This window comes from Nicotiana sylvestris, chromosome 3 (assembly GCF_000393655.2).
Source record: "Nicotiana sylvestris chromosome 3, ASM39365v2, whole genome shotgun sequence".
Taxonomy (NCBI): Eukaryota; Viridiplantae; Streptophyta; class Magnoliopsida; order Solanales; family Solanaceae; genus Nicotiana; species Nicotiana sylvestris.
The window spans coordinates 214,357,175-214,379,280 of record NC_091059.1 but is presented as its reverse complement, the minus strand read 5'-3'; the positions used below and the strand labels follow the sequence as shown (position 1 = coordinate 214,379,280).

Here is a 22,106-nt window from a genome sequence, read left to right as displayed (position 1 = left end):
ATAAGTTGAAATTTTTGATACATTTATGTAAGATTCCCATGATTTAATGGGGCATTTGCATCTATACCCGCTTTTGTGTCACGTTTTAACTTGTGCCCGCTTTGCAAAAAAATTATAAGCGTACCCGCTTTTTTGCATAACTTTAGCAGACGGGGCTGAAGTAGCAAAGACAATCACGCAAAACTTCAGCATTCTAGTAGCCGGGCCTGAAGTTCAGCTCTAGAGCTGAAGTTTTTGTTTTGTAACTGTCGAACTTCAGCTCTAGAGCTGAAATTTTTGTTTGTAAGCTTCAGCTCTAGAGCTGAAGTATTTGTGTTGTAACTGGGAAATTTCAGCTCTAGAGCTAAAGTTTTTGTGTTGTAACTGGGAAACTTCAGCTCTAGAGCTGAAGTTTTTGTATCCTAACTAGGAAACTTCAGCTCTAGAGCTGAAGTCTGAGGAAATCACTACTGTTTTTGGTGTTTCACGGTTGATCAACTAGAAAGAAAAGAGAACTAAATAACTTCAGCTCTAGATCTGAAGTTTTTGTTTTGTAACTGACGAACTTCAGCTCTAGAGCTGAAGTTATTTAGTTCTCTTTTCTTTCTAGTGCTTGTGTGTTCCAGTTCTTTTCTTTCTTCTTCAGCTTCTGCTTTTTTAGCTTTTGTTTTGTAATTTTAAACTCCAGTTATTTCTTGCTTACTTAATTATTAATACTCTTGAATTCAAATTTTATTTTAAACAAGTTCTCTTCTAAACCTACCTGATAAAGATAAAGAACTATCAATATGCAAGCGTATTCAACATAAATTCTTATTATGAGTAGAACAACAACTTCAAAAGTATTATATTACAGAATACAGATGTACATTTAAATCAAACATAAATTGTTTCAATGTGTGCTGAGCACCAAAAATAAATACGTATTACATAAAAGGTAAAAATTAGAAGGATGAGGAAAAAGGGGAAGGAAGAGGAGAAAGGGGGCTGAATTTATTTTAAAAGTGGGTACAAGTTAAATTTTTTTTAAAAAATGGGTATAGGTTAAATAGGGGCGACCAAATAGGACGCCCCGCGCAATTTTTACTGATTTAATCCCCTGTAAGGCCCATTACTGAAACTAAGCAACCTCTGCTCCAAGAATGAGTGGGCTATAAATATAGTAAATTTAGCTTCTATAGCAAATTATTATTCCTTATTTATTATAAATCAAAATTATTTTAAAATATTATTATCTATAGTTACCTTTTATATTCTATAGCAAAATAGGTATTTATTGTATACACTGCTATATAGGCGTGAAATACGCTATTTATATTATTTTCTCTCTTTCTTTCAGTTAACACACATTCTCTCTCAAATCGTAGCAAGATTTTTCTTCTTTCTCTCTCCACAATCTCTCTCTCACAACAGGATCGTAGGAACAAATTTCTCAGAATTGATCCTCAACTTTTTTGCTCTAAAAGTTAGTGGTAATTGGTAAAGCTTTTGGCCGGTTCACGCCAAATTACTATGTCATTCTTCTTTTTCTCTTCACTTTTTTGTTTAAAATTTTCGCCATTCTTAGGCTTTGAGGAAGAAACTTCAAATTTCGTCTGCAATGGCTGATTCAACAACTCCGAAGAGGGTTACACGAGGTATACCCACTAAGGCACTCAATTTTGATCGTCGATGTTAGAATCGTCGGCAACATCATCCATTATTGGCTCACCCTCTTAGGCGAACAAATCTGGCCATGGCTTTAGCTATGCCAGAGAAGATTTGAGGGCCGGATTTTTATTCGTCTCCATTTTTAGTTTTGATACAATGTATACAGTATTTTGCTTGACAGAAAAAAGCCATATCCGACAAGATTTCTTCTTTTCTTTGCTTTTTTAGTCACGTACAATGATACAAATATATTGTATTCTGTACAAATACACTCAAATATATTGTATTTTTATATAAATACATTATTTTTTGCATGTATTTATGTATTCTGAAGGTCTGTATTTTTTGAATACAGCCGAATATCATTGTGTTTTGTAATTTTTTGTTGTTTTAATACAGTTGAATTGAATACGGTATATTGAATTCAATGTATAATAGTGAATAATAAATATATGTGAATTGAATACAATATATACAGTCGAATTGAATACAAAGGTATACACCCTATTTCTTGATTACCTCATTGTATTTATAAATACAGTCACTCGAATACAAGGAATATTGCATAGTAGCAACGAAATTTCTGTAGAATTGATTTTGTTGAGTTAAATTAGGAGTGATACACGCTAATTGATCCTCTTTCCGTTTTTAAACAGCTGGACTCACCTATTTTTAGGCGAATTTTGCCACTGTATTCATGAATACAATAGCGCAAATGCAACGAATATAGTTGCACATCTGGACTCCCCTTATTACTGTAATCATGAATACAATAGCACGAATACAACGAATTCAGTCGCATAACAGCAAAATTTATGTAGAATTAATTTTGTTGAGTTAAATTAGGAGTGATACACGCTAATTGATTCTATTTTTGTTATTAAATAGCTGGACTCCGCCTATTTTATACGCGAATTCCGCTACTGTATTCATGAATACAGTAGCACGAATACACCGAATACAGTCTCACAATTGGATTCCCCTATTTTTAGGCAAATTCTGCTACTATATTCATGAATACAGTAGCGCGAATACAACTAATACACTTGCACATCTTGACGCCCCTATTACTGTATTCATGAATACAATAGCGCGAATACAACGAATTCAGTCGCGTAGCAGCGAAACTTATGTAGAATTAACTTTGTTGAGTTATATTAGGAGTGATACACGCTAATTGATTCTCTTTCCGTTATTAAATAGCTTAATTCCCCTATTTATTACGGGAATTCCGCTACTGTATTCATGAATACAGTAGCGCGGATACAACGAATACAGTTGCACAGCTGGACTCCCCTATTTTTAGGTGAATTCTGCTACTGTATTCATAAATATAGTAGCGCGAATACAACTAATACACTTGCACATCTGGACTCCCCTATTAGTGTATTCATGAATACAATAGCGCGAATACAACGGATTCAGTCGCGTAGCAGCGAAACTTATGTAGAATTAACTTTGTTGAGTTAAGTTAGGAGTGATACACGCTAATTGATTCTCTTTCCGTTATTAAATAGCCTAATTCTCCTATTTTTTACGCTAATTCCGCTATTGTATTCATGAATACAGTAGCGCAGATACAACGAATACAGTTGCACAGCTGGACTCCCTTATTTTTTAGGCGAATTCTGCTAATACACGCTAATTGATTCTCTTTCCGTTATTAAATAGCCTAATTCTCCTATTTTTTACGCTAATTCCGCTATTGTATTCATGAATACAATAGCGCAGATACAACGAATACAGTTGCACAGCTGGACTCCCCTATTTTTTAGGCGAATTCTGCTACTGTATTCATGAATACAGTAGCGCGAATACAACGAATACAGTTGCACATCTGGACTCCTCTATTATTGTATTCATGAATACAACAGCGCGAATACAACAAACAAAGTCGCGTAGCAGCGAAATATATGCAAAATTAATTTTTTTGAGTTAAATTAGGAGTGATACATGCTAATTGATCCTATTTTCGTTATTAAAGAGCTGGACTTCCCTATTTTTTACGCGAATTCCGCTGCTGTATTCATGAATACAATAGCGCGAATACAACGAATATAGTTGCACATCTGGACTCCCCTATTACTGTATTCATGAATACAATAGCACGAATACAATGAATTCAGTCGCATAGCAGCAAAATTTATTTAAAATTAATTTTGTTGAGTTAAAGTAGGAGTGATACATGCTAATTGATTCTATTTCCGTTATTAAATAGCTGGTCTCCCCTATTTTTTACGCGAATTCCGCTACTTTATTCATGAATACAGTAGCACGAATACACCGAATACAGTCGCACAATTGAACTCCCCTATTTTTTAGGGAAATTCTGCTACTGTATTCATGAATACAGTAGCGCGAATACAACGAATAGAGTCGCGTAACAACTAAATAATAGTTATAGAAAGTAAATATGTATATGGTAGCTATAAAAAGTTAATAGCCACTAAACAATAGTAGTTCCAGAAAATTCCCTAGGGAGATAAGTATAAAAGATAAGCAGGAAATAACTGAGACATGTATTAAAGACATGAATCTATGTATTTTTAATCAGAAATTGTGTATGGTTCCCAATTTGTTGATCATTTCTAAAATTTACCTGATATTCTCAAGACTAACGGTGTAAAATACATTCTTTATTCGTTGGGATTTATTCTGTTACAACCATTTTGTTATTTACTAACGGTGTAATTCAGCATATTGTCATCAGCATGCAGACATACAATTAAGATATGATCTCTAATACAATCCCCTCATTAACCTATGCAACCCATTTTAGAATATGCTATGATGTTAGCAAGCCTAATTTCCTTTGGCAAATGCTACGAGCCGCCATTCGCATAAACATCTGCTTCTTAAATTAAAGGGACTCTTTAAGCCCCATCCAACTGACAATTTTCCATAGTATAACAGCTATCAACTTTAATGGAAACTATGGCAAAAGTGCTAGTAATTGAGCAAATGTGGTTACAAAATGAGGAGTAGAAGAAAGAAGCTTCACCCGTGTGCTCAATGTATAGTCTCACCTTAGTTACATTAGTAGGCAACGAGTCACTCAAAAATCTTAATTTCATGGGATACACATCGACGAAGTTGAACCTCAAACAATATTGTATTTTGTCCTAACTGTCAGCTAAAGCCAGCCTCTGTTTGTGAGTGTCAGTTGGCAACTTGACATCAGTGGCCAATCCAATAGCTTGAAGAAACCTCACTACATACCAAGTCATGTCAAGTTGCCACCATTCTAAGCCGTGCCTAGCCGAATACTCAAACGCATGGTGGTTGTTGTGCCAACCCTCTCCAAATGCAAGCAACGCCACCCACCTATATTGGATCAAATCAATTATCTTGACGGAGTTGAAAAAATTGGATGAGTTTAACTTCTATACACACACGAACGATAAAAAATTAACGATGCATACCAGTTGTTCCTTGAAAGGTCACCAGTATTCCACGCCTGCTTTCCCCAAACATGGCATGCTGAATTTACCAGCCAAGTTATGTGGTATACCCACACAATTCTCACCCCCTGCATGCCCCAGCAAATTTAGCAAATGAATTTTCAAAATCTTGTTGCACCATATGCATAATAGCAACGAATTCACACTTGAATAAGCTTGTCCTGTAGTTCGTTTATGAAAAAAATAAAGGACCCTAAGAACAGATTGTCTTACACAACATTGGCTCACAACTTGAGTTAGGCGAGCAGACACATAAACATATTGGGAGATTAAAAAGATAATAATACTTGCTAAATATTGTTATAAATACCCAAACACAACTATTTAGAGTTCCTATCGCGCTCTCCAATCTAATTCAAGTTCTAAATAGAAACAAATCAAAACGGTGAGCTCATAAGCCAGACCTACCTAAATTTTTTATTTTCATTTGCATATATGGTATTTCAATCTTCAACGTTGTGCAAGTGGAAAATACATAGTAAATTTTATCTACCAAATCTCCCTTTTCCCTATTCTAATAGTTTTTTCCAAATTGTTGAAAGGGGAAAATGAAAGGTTTCTCCCTGTATGCAGCAGGGCTTTGATGTTTTGAGTAGTAAGACTTGTGCCTTAGCCCCAAATTTGAGGGCCCTATTTTTTTAAAAATAATAGTTTTATAGGTATTTAAAAAATAATATTTAGTATTTTTAATACAAAAGTAAAGTTTTTAATATAAAAGGAAAGAAAACTCTTTACATATATAAATAAAATAATAATTTAACTTACTTAAATATGGGTAGATGGATAGTTTTTCCAACGTTTCAATTTTCACTTCTTACTCCTTCATTAGAATAGCGTGTAAAAATTTTACTCTCCCTTTCTTTTGTCAAAGTCAATCTCTTTTTCCCCAATCTCTTCATACCCTACATATTTTCTCTCTTTTTCTTTAATATTCTTCCTCCCCTTCTTTCTCCAAGAAATTTAAGCTTCCAATAGTTCTACTTCTATTGCTCTATAAAATCTTATCTAAAATTTACAATATCTCAAAAAAGATCAAATGAGTTTGCTATATAATCAATTAAAAAGGAATTATTAGAGAAAATCGATTATAAAAAGAATTATTAACAATTTTTTATCTCAAAAAGCTAGAAGAATAGACATTAAATAAGAGCATCTCTTATAACTTTTTAAAAAAATTTAGGCGTCATATTAAATTTTGTCTTTAGGTCGCGCATATACTTGAGCCGCGCAGTTGTGCAGAGGAAGAAATTAAAAGCTGCACTTACCATGCCCCAAACAATATAAGGAAATCCTCCCATTGCATATAACAGAGCTGCAAGTGCAACAGGATGGAAAACATAAGTGTCACGAACAAACTGATAGAAGGGCTGCTTCTCCAAATCCCCCACATTGTTGGGCTTTCCTGTCTACACATTAAAAAGAACATACACAATGAATACACGAGAATTTTCTATCTTTTATAGTACTATATGTAAAGATACTGTAGAATGAAGTGCTTACCCTCTCAACAATGGTGTCAGTATCGAACATCCAACTCATATGACTGAACCAAAATCCTTCAATAGGACTGTGAGGATCTTTATCAGAATCACAAAACTGATGGTGGTACCTATGAGTACTCACCCAATCAATTGGATTTCCCTACAATCACACAAATCAACAAACATAAACCACTGTAAAATTAAAAAGCCAAATACTAGAAAAAATTATGTTTTTTTTTAATTTACCTGAAGTGCTTGGACACCACAATAGGCAAAAAGATATTCTAGCCATTTGGGAAGTTTGAAACTTCTATGAGACAAGTTTCTGTGGAAAGAAAGAGTAATACCCAAAAGTCCAGTGATTATATATAAGCCAAATGCAATTCCAACAGCAGCCCAATTGAAGGTAAAGGGTGCTAATAGACTGAGCAAATGCATAGCCACAACCACAGCAGCTGAGCCCAAATCCACTGAATTCCACTGCCTACCAAAAAGTACATCCCTAGGCCGCTTAACCACAACATCAGAAAACAGAATTCTGTTAAAGTTTGATTCTTTTCCATTTTCTGATACCGACGTTGACGCTACATTCACAATTGACATTACTCTTCTGCTAATTCTAACTTTTCCTTCCAGTCTATAGCCATTCCACTTGTTAAGTACGCTTGTTTTTGTTGTCTTATATGATAGGGTATGTACATTCTTTGTTGGTTGTGAAGACAAGAAGCTTCTCGCCGGCCTATGGATTGGTTGAGGAAGCGGCGAAAATGGGTAAGGCTTAGACTTGGACGGCGGTGGTGAAAAGAGGGCCATTTTTGGGCTTGGCAATTATTTGGTTGGGGTTGCTTGGTTTATATAGTTGAAAAGGGAAAATTTAGAGTATAAAGGAGTTTATGGTGGAGATTTTACGCTGTGAAAACACCTCAAGTGCAACATACAGACGGAGAGCCAACTTGGCAAAGAAGGTGATATAACTGATAAGGCGGTGGGGCTTTTAAGATTTTGGGATAATTGGAAATTTAGTTAGTTAGAGGCCGCAGATACAATAGTAGATTTTTGCGGGGCCAGAACTTGACGCCTACGGGGGAAAACGATTGTCTTTTGTGTCTTTTTTTTAATTAAAAAAATTAAATAATTGTGGTGCCCGAGCTATTAATTAAATAATAATGGGTTCCAGCCGTGAAATCAGACTCCTGCCGAAATGCAGGTTAAGGCTGCTTACTATAGATTCTTATGGTTCAGTTCTTCCCTAGATCTCATAGATAACGGGAACTTAATACACCGAGCTATCCTTTAGTGGTGGCCAAGCTTGTATATGTATATGCTTCACTTATTAGAAGATTATAATTTTTGTCTGAGCTGAAATTTAACCTATGCTCTCCCATTTTGACAGAAAATTTATGGCTGGGGCAGGTGGTGTTAGAGATATTTCTGCAAAGTCTTTTAAGTTATTTTTTTGTTTGTGTGGTTGCGTTTCTATATTTCTCACGCTACGTTATCTTATTCAGAAAGAGTCTCTCTATATTTGCACAGTGGCAGCAACGGCTGCAACAAGTGTATCCCTGTAGTAATGCTAGTCCCTGCGCTATATATACATATGTGGGTATTTTGCTCCGAATTATTTTAACTTATTAAAGGACATTCTTGATCTGTATATGACTCAATGTGCTTAAATGTTTCAATTCGGATAGACAATTCACAGATAACTGCTTATTGTTCAACCCTGAAGATCTTGGAATTTAACCAATTTGTTTAATACTTCGGATAGACATTTCTGAAAAAATGACTTGCTTTCATTGAATTAGTTCTCAATACCGTTTTACCTAGGCCTACCTGCTTCAGGGAGCGAGAGAGACTCAAACTTTTCCATAATCCAGCTGAAATCTGGTGCCTAATGAAGATTTTGGAATTGCTTTTAATGGTAAATTGGTTGCTTCTTGAGAAGAACTCGGTGTAGGAATTTCCAGATGACATAATAGTACAAAATTAATCAGTAAGTGTGCCTCTTGGGTCTTGGCCAATACATCAGATTTCTTCATTTCTTTTTTCTCCCTTTAATTTGCTTGGCAATTTGGATAAGTTCTCCCTTGGCTCACTGAACTATCTTGAAATGTTTTTTCCTTTTTCTCTGTTTGTTTGCGTCATGGGATAGGTGTGTGTAATGCCAATTGACTAACAAATTTAAAAGTACATAAAACAAAATAAAAAATTCTCTATCCTCTGCATATGCACAAAATGTTTCATGTCCCATATCAAGGCTAAACGGAGTGTTCACCGTTGGACCAGATAAAACAACATTTCCCGAACTCAAAACGAACTCCAAGACTTCGAAAAACATGGCAAACGGCTACACATGATTAACAGATGGCCGAGATATCCGCACCCGATCGGATAGTATGGCGCAGATCTCATCCGATGTTATTAACACATTATAACATGCAAACCAAGGCAATACAATTTCATTTTTACTACTCTCTAGCTCTAGCAACACTATTACTTTACTGTTTGGTATTCATTCTCCATTGGCGCCGAACCGAGGGTCCGATCGACGGCAAAAGTATTGTCCAACTCAAGTTCAAGATGGGCCATAATATTACAACTGGTTTGATTATTATTTTATTTTTACTCGTTTATCTAATATCTTTGATTATTTGTGTTGAATCAATTCACGTATCCTTAAAACGGTGTATAAATTTAATTGTTATCCGTTGTAGGAGTAAACAAGCATATTTTTATAAATAATATATCTGTACTCTTATTCAAAGTTACTGTGTGCCCCTCCAAACCATTACCGTCCCCCCCCCCTCCCCAGGGCCCACCCGGCTACGTGGCCAGGTTCACAACAATAGTAGGTTATCAAGTTTTTCTTATCTTAGGAAAATAGAAGTAGTTGGGAACTTCTTATGTTGGGATATGTTGACGTCCAAGTCGGTGATTTTATGTAAAGAAGGAAAGAGAGAAAGCAGATAGAAATGCAAATGTCAGTGAAGAAGAATGAACAACTTGGAGAGACATTGTCAAAATATTGGATTAGAAGGCACTTCTTTGTTCAACTCTTGCACGTTTTCTTTATATTTAGCACCATGCTTTTCCACTTATCTTTCTATATTTTGGGGCTGTTCGGAAATTGGGGCCTAACGGCATTGCACTAATTTTCTTTTCTCTGCCCTTTTTGTTTTTGGGTAACGCTAACTCTTATTTTCGAGGCAAACTATTGAATATATCCATTTTTAAGTAGCTTACTATAAAACTTGATCAATTCATAATATATTATTAATATTAGTCAAATATTACTAATATTAGCCAATTAGTTATTTGTAGCCAAAAAGATTAAATTTTTGCTTTTTTTAGTGGGTTTTACTAGAATAGGTTGGGTACATTTTAAGGAGCTTGAATTTCAATTTTGGATAATTTGCTGGATTTTTGAGGTGGTTTGAATTGAAAATTCAAAGTAGAAGATGAACATGAAAAAAATAGTATGTGTATCACACTGTGTATCATTTGGGTATCACATATTTATTATATTTTGTATCAAATGTGTATCACATGTATACCTATGTGTGAGATACAAGCGTGATACATGTGTCGCAGAAAATTTTTCTGTCATTACCACCTCCAATTAGGGGTGTCAATGGTACGGTTCGACCGGCTATTTTATAAAATTTGTAATATACCAATTTTTCGGTTATTTTATTATATATAACTAGAATTAAACTTTTCGAAACCGGCTATATTAACGTAACAAAAAATTCATCCTCAATAGGTTCAATCAAAACCCTAGATTAAGCGTTTAGCTACTCATACTCATATTAACAATATCCAAAGTAATTTACATAATTAAATTACAGAGTAAAGATAAAGGGATGTAGATGTCACGACCCAAATCGATAGGCCGCGACGGGCACCCGGTACCTTAGTCAACTGAGTACCAACGTAACGTATCTTTCATATCATTCTATCATAAGTAAATAAACTGGAGTAAAGCATGAGGGAATACAAACTTATACATATGAAGTACGGGCCTATAAGATCAAAATAACCACTCGTGTACTGAACGTTGGCTGACAAAGCCATACAATCTTTTATGTACATGACATATGTCTACAAGCCTCTAAAAATACATCATTTTTATAAAGATCGAGACAGAGTCCCGCCATACCAGACATTATACGTCAAAATCATATTAACCAAACAAGCAACTCCGAAGCAAATGGAGCGCACCAACATTTTCCGCTGAGCTAATAGTCTACTTGGAGGGTTCTCGACCTGTCTATCGGGACTTGCGGGTATGAAACGCAGCGTCTCTAGGCAAAATGGACGTCAGTACGAATGATGTACCGAGTATGTAAGGCACATAAATAAGTACATAACAGACATGGAAGAAATATAGAGTAAATGACTCAACCTATTAGTCTGGATAACTCTGTAAATCATGAAATAATTATAGTGTCATGCATATGCGTATGAATGTCATGTCGTGCATAGGTACATGTTTCATAACATCATCAGGCCTCTGAGGGCATCCCATCATATCATCTCGGCCACTATGAGCAAAATCATCGATGTATACCAGCTGATCAGGTGGTGGTGCGTATATAACGCCGTAACCTTTTCCCATATCCCATATAAATATAATATACATATATACGCTTATATAACACCATCTAGTCGTGGGTCAATGTACATGTATAAATGCATGAAATGCATAAAATACATTAATAAGATTTTCTTGGAATGCCATAAAAATCCATATGCCTTTCGGATGAACTTTATCAAATACGTATTTTCTGAGACCCATGAACAGAAGATATAATAATAATCCACATGGGGAATCAAGAATATAGACACCCCTAGTATTTCTATGAATAGAGTCATTTATGAAAGTCGTGTATTTTGCTCGTTTCATTTGTATTATTTGGATCATGCCAAAAAGAAAGCAGGGATAACCTTAACATACCTGGAGTAGGGGGAAATTCGTATGATATTCTTGAAAAAGATTGAACCGTACTCCCTTAGAATTGTAATATTTTACGTTGCTAAAGCTTTACCAATTCTCGTTGGATTGGTTGAAGAATCACGTTACTAGAATTCGGTTTGTATTGAAAATCTTACTTGTATTAAAATGTTACTAAGAAGTCACATTATTAAGAAGTAAGGTTTGTAAGAAGTAACATTACTAAGGAGTCAAATTTGTAATAAGTCATACTACTAGGTTATTAGAATTTTATAGGAATCTTATTTGCACTCAAAATGTTAGAAGGCAAATGAGGTTGGCACCTATAAAAAAATTACTCTTAGTCATGAATTATGATTAAGAGTCATATGGTTGGTGTATTAGTTTGCTGCCACTTGCTATTTTGATCTTATCCATCAGTGAACTAATCTAATTAGGTAATATCCTGCTACCCGATAATTAACCAATTACCCGCATAATTAAGAGTTGTCTCAAATTACTTAAAATTCTACTTATTTTTAATATACTTTATACATTCTACTATCTTGGTCATATAGTACCTTGTATGGTACTAGTCCATAAATACTGGGTATTAACATTCGGCCCGCATTTTATCCGACATGCCAAACTTGGACGAAAATTCAATTTCTTTGACTTGCTTCCCCTCTCGCCTTCACGAATTTACTCATTACTTGTTAGAAATAGCATAATGCCTATAATCTCAAAATAATCCCATTCCCGAACTTATGTCGATTAACTTACGAGAAAACTTTAAAATACGAATATGCGGGATGTAATATCATTCCCCTCTTTGGAACATCCGTCCTTGAATGTTGACGGATACACTTATCATTCTCATAACCCATAGCTCTTATGAATACTTTAAGGCTCCTCTTATCATCTAGGCAACTGTTCTGTGATAAGTCCCAAGGCCAGGGCATTTCTCCATTTAGTCCTCTTCCACATATCACGACTTGTGGTTAGGATCTTTTCAATCTCGTAATTGTTGTTACCTTCTATTATGAAGCCTGTACGATAACCCCCACCTGAGTCCGAGCAACTTAGCTTATTCCAACTCAATTTATGTGAACGACACTAGAATTGAGCCTATATGTTTCTGATAAATCTTGCATTGAGACATAGTTCCAGGGAGTAAGGAATTAAACACAATTGTGTTGATTAGGGAAGAAGGTCGAGAGTAAAGGTAATCCCTATGTTTCAGTTTAAATGACAAACTTTCCTTATTAGTCTATTCCAAAAAGAACGACACATATCTATCTATATTTGGGAACAATTTAACTTTAAACTTTTTATTTTACCCACTTTACTCTTAATGAGAAGCTTTTATAGCCACAAAAATGTCATGGTCCCACAAATCTTTTGCCCCTTAAGCCTTTAGGACCACATGTTTCAAAAGTTTTTTTTTCTTCCTTAAACTTTGTGCCAAGTCAAACTACATCATCTAAATTGGAACGGAGGGAGTAGAAGGTTAGTTGTCGAGCGTCTTTCACGTCCATTCTAGTAGCTGTATTACTATTCTCTTTTTTTCTTTATGTTTCTTAGATTTGTAGTTACATGATGTTGCTTCTGCCTCGGTTTTATTCTCAGCATGTTGTTGTTACTGCTCCCTTTTCCTTCTTTATTACTGCATTTCTCGTTCTTAATTGTTGTGTTTATGCTTGTCTGAACCGAGGATCTATCGGAAACAGCCTCTCTACCTGCATAAGGTAGGGTTAAGGTCCGCATATACACTACCCTCCACATACCCCATTTGTGGGATTACACTGGGTAGTTTGTTATTATGTTAATTATTTTTACTAATCACTAGGAGTATTTTTTTTCTTCTAAACTTTTGGTAGAACCAAGATATCTAAATTACAAATCTGTACTAAAGCACAACTCAAAGTCAGATTCATATGAGAATCTCTACCAATCTCACAATTTTAGTCTTTCCCAATCGTATTTTTTGTTTAACTAAAATATTTCAGGAATAATATTAGTAAGCTAATAAGGCATGTAAGCTTCTTGGTTTCACTTGCAAGTCCTAGATGAAACCATTCTCTCATTTACTCTAGACCAGAGATGGCGGATAATGTAGCTCCAATCAATTGTCATCAATTTAATGAATTTCATGGGTGAAGAGTGATAATTGTGGATTTTAACCACTTATTAGTACTTTCTTGCTTTAGTTTTTAATCCGAAAGTAATGATTTTTGTCTCCGAATCTAATGAAAATGGGTGAATCGCAAGTGTGCAGTAGAATGTGAGCTCAATGGAGAAATCTAACTCAAAGAGGAAATGTTTTAGCTAAGATCAGTTGAGAGGAAGAATGCAAGAGCAGTGCGGTCCACGGAATTCCATCTGCGGCCGCAAAAGCAAATATGGCCTGCAGAAAATGACATGCGACCGCAGACAAAGATCTGGAGTTTCAGGGATTTTTGGCAGAATTGCGGTCCGCAAATCAAATAGTGTGGTCACACTTCAGGTTCGCATTGACAAGCCTAAAAGATCAGAGAAGACGCAATTGAACAAAGTCTGAAGCCTCCTCAAAGTGCGGTCCGCAGCAATTTAGTGCGGTCGCAGAAGCTAATGTGCGGCCGCAGAATTCCTCCAACTGAAAGCACTCGCAACGATAACCTACCAAAGTGCAGACTGCAGATGATAAAGTCCGGTCGCAGAACCCTCCGAAGGGAACTTGTTGGCTCATAAATGTTTCATAATTCCAAGGCCCAAGAAAAAAATTTAATGTTTTATTATTTTAAAACTTAATATATAAATATATTTTTCATATTATAAATTTATTCGGTACGGCTCGATATTTTTTCGGTTTATTTTTATAAAATAAAAAACCTACCTTAATTATCGGTACGGTAATAAATTTATATAAAAACTACGGTTTTTTTAAAAGAAACCTAAATCGGTTCGGTACGATACTGTTCGGTCGGTTTTTGAATATCCATTGACACTCCTACCTCCAATCTTTCTCAATTTTTGTATATTAATTCATCTATATATTTTTAATGAATTTCAATCATACCCATTGAAAAATATTTCTTGTTTGCTTAAATTTTTGGAATCTTGTATACATATTTTTTTTTTTGTATTTCATCATCTTATTTGCTATTACATCCATAAAATTTTCTTTCCGTCTTGCATCTTATGTTATTGATCACGCTTAAAAATATGAAAGAGATCTTTGCGTGTGATTCTTGAAGAGAAAGAACCTTATTTATTTGGGTTTTAAATTTTTATATGTACTTGGCTAATTTTAGTAAGTCTATAATAAATTACTAGAGGTTGATAAGTTGAGAATTATTTGGGACATTTACGTAAGATTCCCTATTTTCAATTCTCATGCAATGTTTGCTTTATATAAGTTTTTTCTTAGTCTGGTTCATTTTAAACAATAAGTATCTAGTAACAATTTAACATTCATTGATACAAGTCCTGCAAATGAAAGATAAATTTGGAATTTACAATAGCAAAGATTGTGTTAAAAGAATTGATTTGATCCAAAGTACGCATTGGATATTCACAACCATTTTGGTATTCACAACCAATGTTTCCATTGGATATTCGTATTTAATAGTTGCTTCTGTTCATGGACGGAGAAGACCAGAACCCATGCTAATATTAATAATAATGTGATCTTCGTGCTGGTGCGCCTCAGCCACATTCAACATCAATTAAAACTTTTTCTGTTCTGCTTCTTTGCGCTTTTTTGGAAAATTATAAGAACATAAATATCTTTCGGGTATATTGTCCCGTCAAGATTTTAATCATTAACTGATTAAAAGAGTTGCCTTAAATAACACAAATGTGTCTATTCTCTTGAAAATCCCTGATTAACATACATCTAGTATTAATGCGGCAACAATTTTAATATTCAAAGGCTTTTCATCATTTTATACAACATGGGGAGTTGCTGTTTCTTTTTTTGGGTGGACGGTGGGTTGGGTGGAAAGCTGCAGTTGCATTCATAAAAAGCCCAAGTAGAACAGAATTGCATTAAGACCCCCCACAAATTGACTAAGCCAAAGTTTTCTTTTACATTTCAAGATAAAATCCACCCCACATTTGAGTGGACACCTTTTAATTTAAAGAAACGCTTTGATAGTTGACACCATGTATACTGTTAAAATGGGGCTCATTTGATTTTACTGATTTAGCGAGATCAGTGTGAAAGATGGAAGATTAATCCCGTAATAAATCAGACAGAGACATGAGGAAAAGATACCGAGTTCGAGATTCAAGGTACCGGTCAAGATCGAGACCGGTAGTGATTAAGACCAAATAACACATACATTGAGCGATATCGAAGATAGCATAATAAGAGAAAGGTGAGATATCCGTGACTGGTCGAAGATCATGACAGAAATCTCGGAACGGATCAAATTTAGGACAGTTAATTAGCTAATCATGAGATTTCCTTCTATAATTAGAGTTATACCATAATTAGAATTCCTTTACTATATAAAGAGGAGTTATTTTTATTTGTTCTGGTATCAATCGGCTCAAGCAATATAACGCTCTTTTTAGCTTATACTTTCTTGTTCATCAGCTTGTCTTATTTTTATTTGTTCTGGTATCAATCAGCTCGAGGCATTCTTACTCGAGGGTTGAATTCCGTCTCAACACTTGTTTGCTTTACTTTATTGTTAATCTCTATCACTAATCTTCACATTTATCAATTGATATTAAGTGAAATCATGTGTCCTTAAAACCACATTATAAGTTTAGTTGTTATCCAATTTTAAGGGTATAACAAATGTGATCACTTGCTCTAAATTAAATTTTGTGTTTCCGAGGGTTTAAAAACCTCATTTAGAGTCACCTCGATTCGTATGCGCAGTCCGAGCGCGTACCCGGAAAGCTTAAATATGAAAATCTGTGAAAAATGATAACAATTTGGTTATAAAATGAGTTAATTTGACTTCGGTCAACGTTTTGGGTAAACGAACCCGGACCCATAATTTGACGGTCCCGGAGGGTTCGTAGGAAAATATGGGACTTGGGCGTATGCCCAGAATAGAATTCTGAGGTCCCAAGCTCGAGAAATAAATTTTTTAAAGGAAATTATTTTCTGAAATTGTTTAAGGAAAATTGAAATGAAATTTGCTTAGATCATGATGGTATCGGTCCCGTATTTTGGTTCCGACACCCGGTACAGGTCTTATATATGATTTAAGACGTTTCTGTGGAATTCGGTGAAAAACGGATGTCATATGACGTGATTCGGACTTAAATCGCAAAGTTAATGTTTAAAGAAGTTTTGAGAAAATTTCATTGATCTCGAGATTTAATTTAATGTTCGTGATGTTATTTTGATGATTTGATTACACAAATAAGTCCGTAGGATGTTTTTGAGATTTTCTGTGCGCTTGGTGTCACACCTCCTTTTGCGCGCCTACCCCGAAGGATAAATGCGTGAGGGAGTTTTTCCAATTTAAGTGACATTATTCGAAAATGAGATTATTTATTTAATTCAGAGTCGCCACTTGGGAAAGGTTTGGCTTTTGGTGTCCCAAGTCACCGGTTTATCTTGAATCCTAATTCGAGGAAAATATTCGACTTTCCAAATGAAGTCTGCGAACCAGAAATTCTAAGTAAGAAATTCTGTTGACCCGAGGGAAGGTGTTAGGCACCCACGGATCCCGTGTTTCTAGCACGGTCGCTTAAATTGTTATAATGGCTAAATATCTGATTTTAATACATGTTATAACCTGTGTGCTTTTATTAAGTTTTAAGCCGCTTTATTATTATTTTTATAGAATTGCAACATCGTGGAAATGGATCTTCGAACCACGTCGCAATCAATGCACCCGTGGTTGTTGATACATTCCGACACCGTTGAGATTTGGATTTGGGTCACATAAATGCGCACCCGAATTTAAGAATGTAAATTAATTAAAATCGCGCCTAAAGAGTCTAACGCGTTATTATCTTTGAGGAAGGCAGTGAAATTAGCTAAACGACCCATCCCAAATTCTAAGTATTTATTATGACCAATTATTGAGGGCCCCGCAATTTACATTTTTATTTGGCGAGGCTCGTCTCATTATCAAAAAAAATTGACCTATAGTGACTATGTTTTCTATTTCGTTCGTCTCTATAGTGAAAGAAAGAGAGTTCTAACTTATTTACATGCTCACGAGTTATTATGGTTGAGTTTCGAAAGTGAGTCGTTAAATCTGAAAACGATATAAGAGCGGTCGGTTAACAATTATGGGCCCAGGTCCGATGTATAAGGGGTAAAACTGGACCTGTGCCATCCTTATTCAGATGTTGGGCTTAGCTAAATGATTCTACACATGTTCAAACTTTAAGAATCCGAAATAAAAGTGATACCTAATGAAACTTATTTTTTAACGAATTTAGATGAGCAAGTTGTTAACTAAAATAGTTTGAACTATTGAGTAATCAATCTAAGGCCTAATGTGTATTTGGAACATGCTGTTTAATCAAACAAATTGAACTAGCAGAATGTTACAACTACACTATTAGTCCTTTTAAAACTAAAACCTACGGGGAAGAAGTTTACAACTTAAACTGCTATAGGATAGTGCCCATGTTATACATAATAAACAACTACCTGATTCTAGTGAAGACAACTAGCTAACATATATACAACCGAGATTCAGTATATAACCAGAGTTTACATGGGCAGCGCATAGAATGTTCTAAGTGCAGACAGTAAAAGAAAGAAAAGACTACATTAAACTACAACTTCAAATCTTTCCCATTTTTGCATTCATGCTTTGAGTAGCTTACAAGATGAACCAGTGTATCAGTTTGTGTACCTGGTATTTGGAAAGCAAGGAAAGAAGATGAAGATCAGTAGAAGCAGCAGTAGTGTAAATACACAACAACAACAGGTTCAGCAACACAGCAAAATCAGTAATGATTAGTAGAATAACCCAGTAACAGATTGAAAACCAGCAGTACCAGAATGCAATCACAGTCAAAGCAAAAGAGAGACGGATACAAGACGCAGTAGTTTACTGATTTTTGAATAACACTCAAGGAAAAGCAGCCTGAAATTATTCAAGTAAAAGTTCAGCTTGTTTTTTCTATTTTTGCTCTCAAATTCTAATTTCTCAAAATTCAGTCAACTCTCTCAACTTTCTCCTCTATCCTCCATCATCCTCCTACAATGTGTAAAAAATGACTCTATTTATAACCAAGACTCTTGTCTTGAACCACTAACCCGAAATATTCCCATAATTGCATGCCTTGCCCCCACTACTTAATGTTTTTCTTATTTAATTCCCTTGTTCCCCATGCCTATATGTTTTGTCCCCCACTATATTAAACAAATACATTATTCTCACTCCATTATGTCTTGTCCCCCACTATATTAAACAAATGCATCATTCTCACTCCATTATGTCTTGTCCCCCACCAAATTAAACAAATGCATTATTCCCACTTCATTATGTCTTGTCCCCCACCATGTATTGTAATATTATTAATGCCTAGTGGACGGAGCACTCAGATTAAATAATTGTTCAAATTTTTAATTTCGAAAATACCCCTCCGAACTTACTGAAATTATCATTTTACCCATGAAAATACTGCAATTTATCATTCTACCCCCATCAGCTATAACCAATTCGCCTAATCAATTCTAACCAAAATACAACAACTATAACCAATTCCTAAACAAATTCAAACAACAAATTCAAACTAAATGATGAACAACAAAGAAACAACTCGAATTATTTTGACTGAACAATTTTTTTTTTTTTTTTTTTTAACAACAAACCTACTTTCAGATTCAACAACAATAACAAACAAGTAGATTCAAATCACTAAACTCAAAAAATCAATTGAACTTCAAATTAAATCTAACAACATTATAACCAACACACTTCCATATTAAACTAAACAAGAACAAATGAATAAAAACAAACTGAAGAAATAATTAAGAAATAAATCAAACATATACTGATTTCAAATCCGAAAATATTAAACAAGATACGGACAGAAATGAAACTTAAACCAACTAACCGGATCGGAACAACGACGAACTCGAACGGAAACAAATCTGCCCGGAAATAATTATCGCACCAAAATAACTCGACGACGAAGATGACCACGAAGAAGCAGCTAAACGTAGCAGAATGCAGCAAAAATAACGGGCCTGACTGTTGCTGCATCGCTGAGCCGGAGCTCGACGAACTGAGCTCGAGCTGGGGTTGTCGCTGCTTACTCGTTCATGGCTGCTCGGAGATCGATGGACTGGGTGTCGGAGCTGGACGTCGGCAGACTGTGGAGCTATGTGTGTGTGTTGCGACGTGAAAACGAATCGGAAGGGGAGGTCGTCGATGGAGCTGGTCGTTCATAGCTGTTGTTGGACGATGATGGAGTTGGAGGGTGGTGACGATGAAGACAATGGAGGCTGGCTGTTGGTTGTCGATGGCTGGAGCTCGACGGACTATTGATGGTCGCCGTTGGAGCTGCTGGTCGTGGGCTGCAGCGCTGTGGACAAGCTTGAGGGGCAGCCATGGATGGTGTGGCTGTTGGGAGATGGAGGAGGGTGTTCATGCTGTGCGTGTGTATGTGTGTGTCGACGAGAAGGGAGGTGAAGGGGATGACGGGGGAGGGCAGCCATTGAAGGGGAGCTTTGGGAGTTTTGGAGAAGAAGAGGGAAAGAGAGGGGGGCGGGTGGTTTGTTAGGTTTAGGGTTAGGGAAATGAAAAAATGAAAAAATGAAGAAAGGGGTTGGGTCTTTGGGGTTATGGACTGGGTCGACCGGGTTTAAAATGGACCGGATCGTAGGGGAAAGCTGGGTATTTGGTTTAAAATTTGAAGAAAAGGCCCAATCCGATTTCTTCTATTTTTGTTCTTTTCTATTTATTCAATTTCATAAATAATAAAGCTAAAAATGCTGAGATTAAATTATAAAAATCCAAAATTATCTCAAAATACTAATTAACTTTTAATAATAATTATCGCACATTTAAATAACAATTAATGATAAAATCACACAATTTGGACGTTAAATGCTAAAAATGCAACGTACATTATTTTTTATGATTTTTTTTCATTTTGTAAAACAAATTTAATTAAATATTAAATGCCAACGCGACATATTTTTTATATTTTATTAATTTAAACAAATAAACATGCACAAACAAAAATACAAATAATTATCCAAAAATGCCACGAAAATTCAAAAATCGCACACAAAGGAAAATTGTTTTATTTTGGATTTTTGGGAGTAATTCTCATATAGGGCAAAAATCACGTGCTCACACTAGGTATGGAACCCCTAGAGCTCGGATGAGTTTCGGGTAGGTTCCGAGATGCCTTAGGCCTAAAAACACAGTTGTGGCAGGTTTAGAGAAGTTGCAGGTCTCTGAACCCGCCAGTGCGGTCCGCACAAAAACATCTGCGGCCGCGGAAGGGGGCCAGTGCGTTCCGCGGTCGGCTTTGTGCGGTGCGCGATGGAGGCCTGTGCGGCCGCAATCCATTTTGTGTTGTCCGCACAGGGGGTCTGAGAGGGGTATAAATAGACGACATTTTCAGTTATTTATCATTTTTCAAAACCTCAAAAAACATAAGAGGCGATTTTTCAAACAACCTTTCTTTTCCAAATCAATTGTAAGTCATTTTTAACTAGTTTTCTTCAATCATTAACATCTTTTAACATGATTTCAACTTCAAATCAATGATTTTCATGGGGGAAAATTGGGTGTTTTGGGTAGAACATAGGTTTTTTTTTCAAAAATTGGGGATTTGGACCTCGATTTGAGGTCCGATTTCAAAATAAATTATATATTTAGTTCGTGGGGGAATGGGTAATCGGGTTTTGGTTCGAACCTCGGGTTTTGACCACGTGGGCACGTGGGCGATTTTGACTTTTTGGGTAAAACTTTGAAAAACTCATTTTCATGCATTCAAATTGATTCATTTAGCGTTTATTGATGTAATTAAGTAACTTGTGGCTAGATACGAGCGAATTGGCGGTGGAATCAAGGGGTAAAGTTATAATTGAAACGTGAGTTGTGTTTGAGGCATCGAGGTAAGTGTTCGGTCTAACCTTAGCTTGACGGATTAGGAGTTGAGTCCTATTTGCTAATTGTTTCTTGTTGAGTATGACGTATAGGCATGGTGACGAGTATCTATACGTTGGTGTCGAGCATGACCGTGAGTCCTAAATTGATACTTGTTGTATTCTTGAATGATACTACGAATGCTATAGTGGGTGAATTCTTGATAATGAGTAAAGACTTAAGTTTATTTTCGTGGAAGATACTTATGATTGAGAAATGGTGATAATTGAGATGAGTAGGAGCTGAGTTAAGATTGGTTATAGCTGATTCTCCCTTGCCGGGACGTATATACTTGTACTGTTGAATTCCCTTGTCGGGATAGTGTAGTTTATTGTTGACCCCTTGCCGGGACTGTTATTATGATCACTGTTGACTGTATATTTGGGACGGGTTGCACGCCGCAACATTTTTATATATATTTATGGATCGGGTTGCACGCCGCAACAAATATTATATTGGATCGGGTTGCACGCCGCAACAGATATTATATTGGATCGGGTTGTACGCCGCAACAGTTAAGTTA

At 35.7% G+C, this 22,106-nt stretch overlaps 1 protein-coding gene across 1 annotated transcript; it reads right to left on the bottom strand.

The window, feature by feature from the left end:
- Window positions 1-4,464: 4,464 nt before the first annotated feature.
- On the bottom strand, window positions 4,465-7,536 carry LOC104223253 (palmitoyl-monogalactosyldiacylglycerol delta-7 desaturase, chloroplastic-like). Its single transcript, XM_009774651.2, has 5 exons — window positions 6,818-7,536; window positions 6,591-6,731; window positions 6,356-6,496; window positions 5,052-5,158; window positions 4,465-4,953 (listed from the first exon to the last, which is right to left on the bottom strand). The coding sequence occupies exons 1-5, from the start codon at window positions 7,382-7,384 to the stop codon at window positions 4,752-4,754; spliced, it is 1,158 nt and encodes a 385-aa protein (XP_009772953.1). The 5' UTR covers window positions 7,385-7,536; the 3' UTR covers window positions 4,465-4,751.
- Between the last annotated feature and the right edge of the window lie 14,570 nt (window positions 7,537-22,106).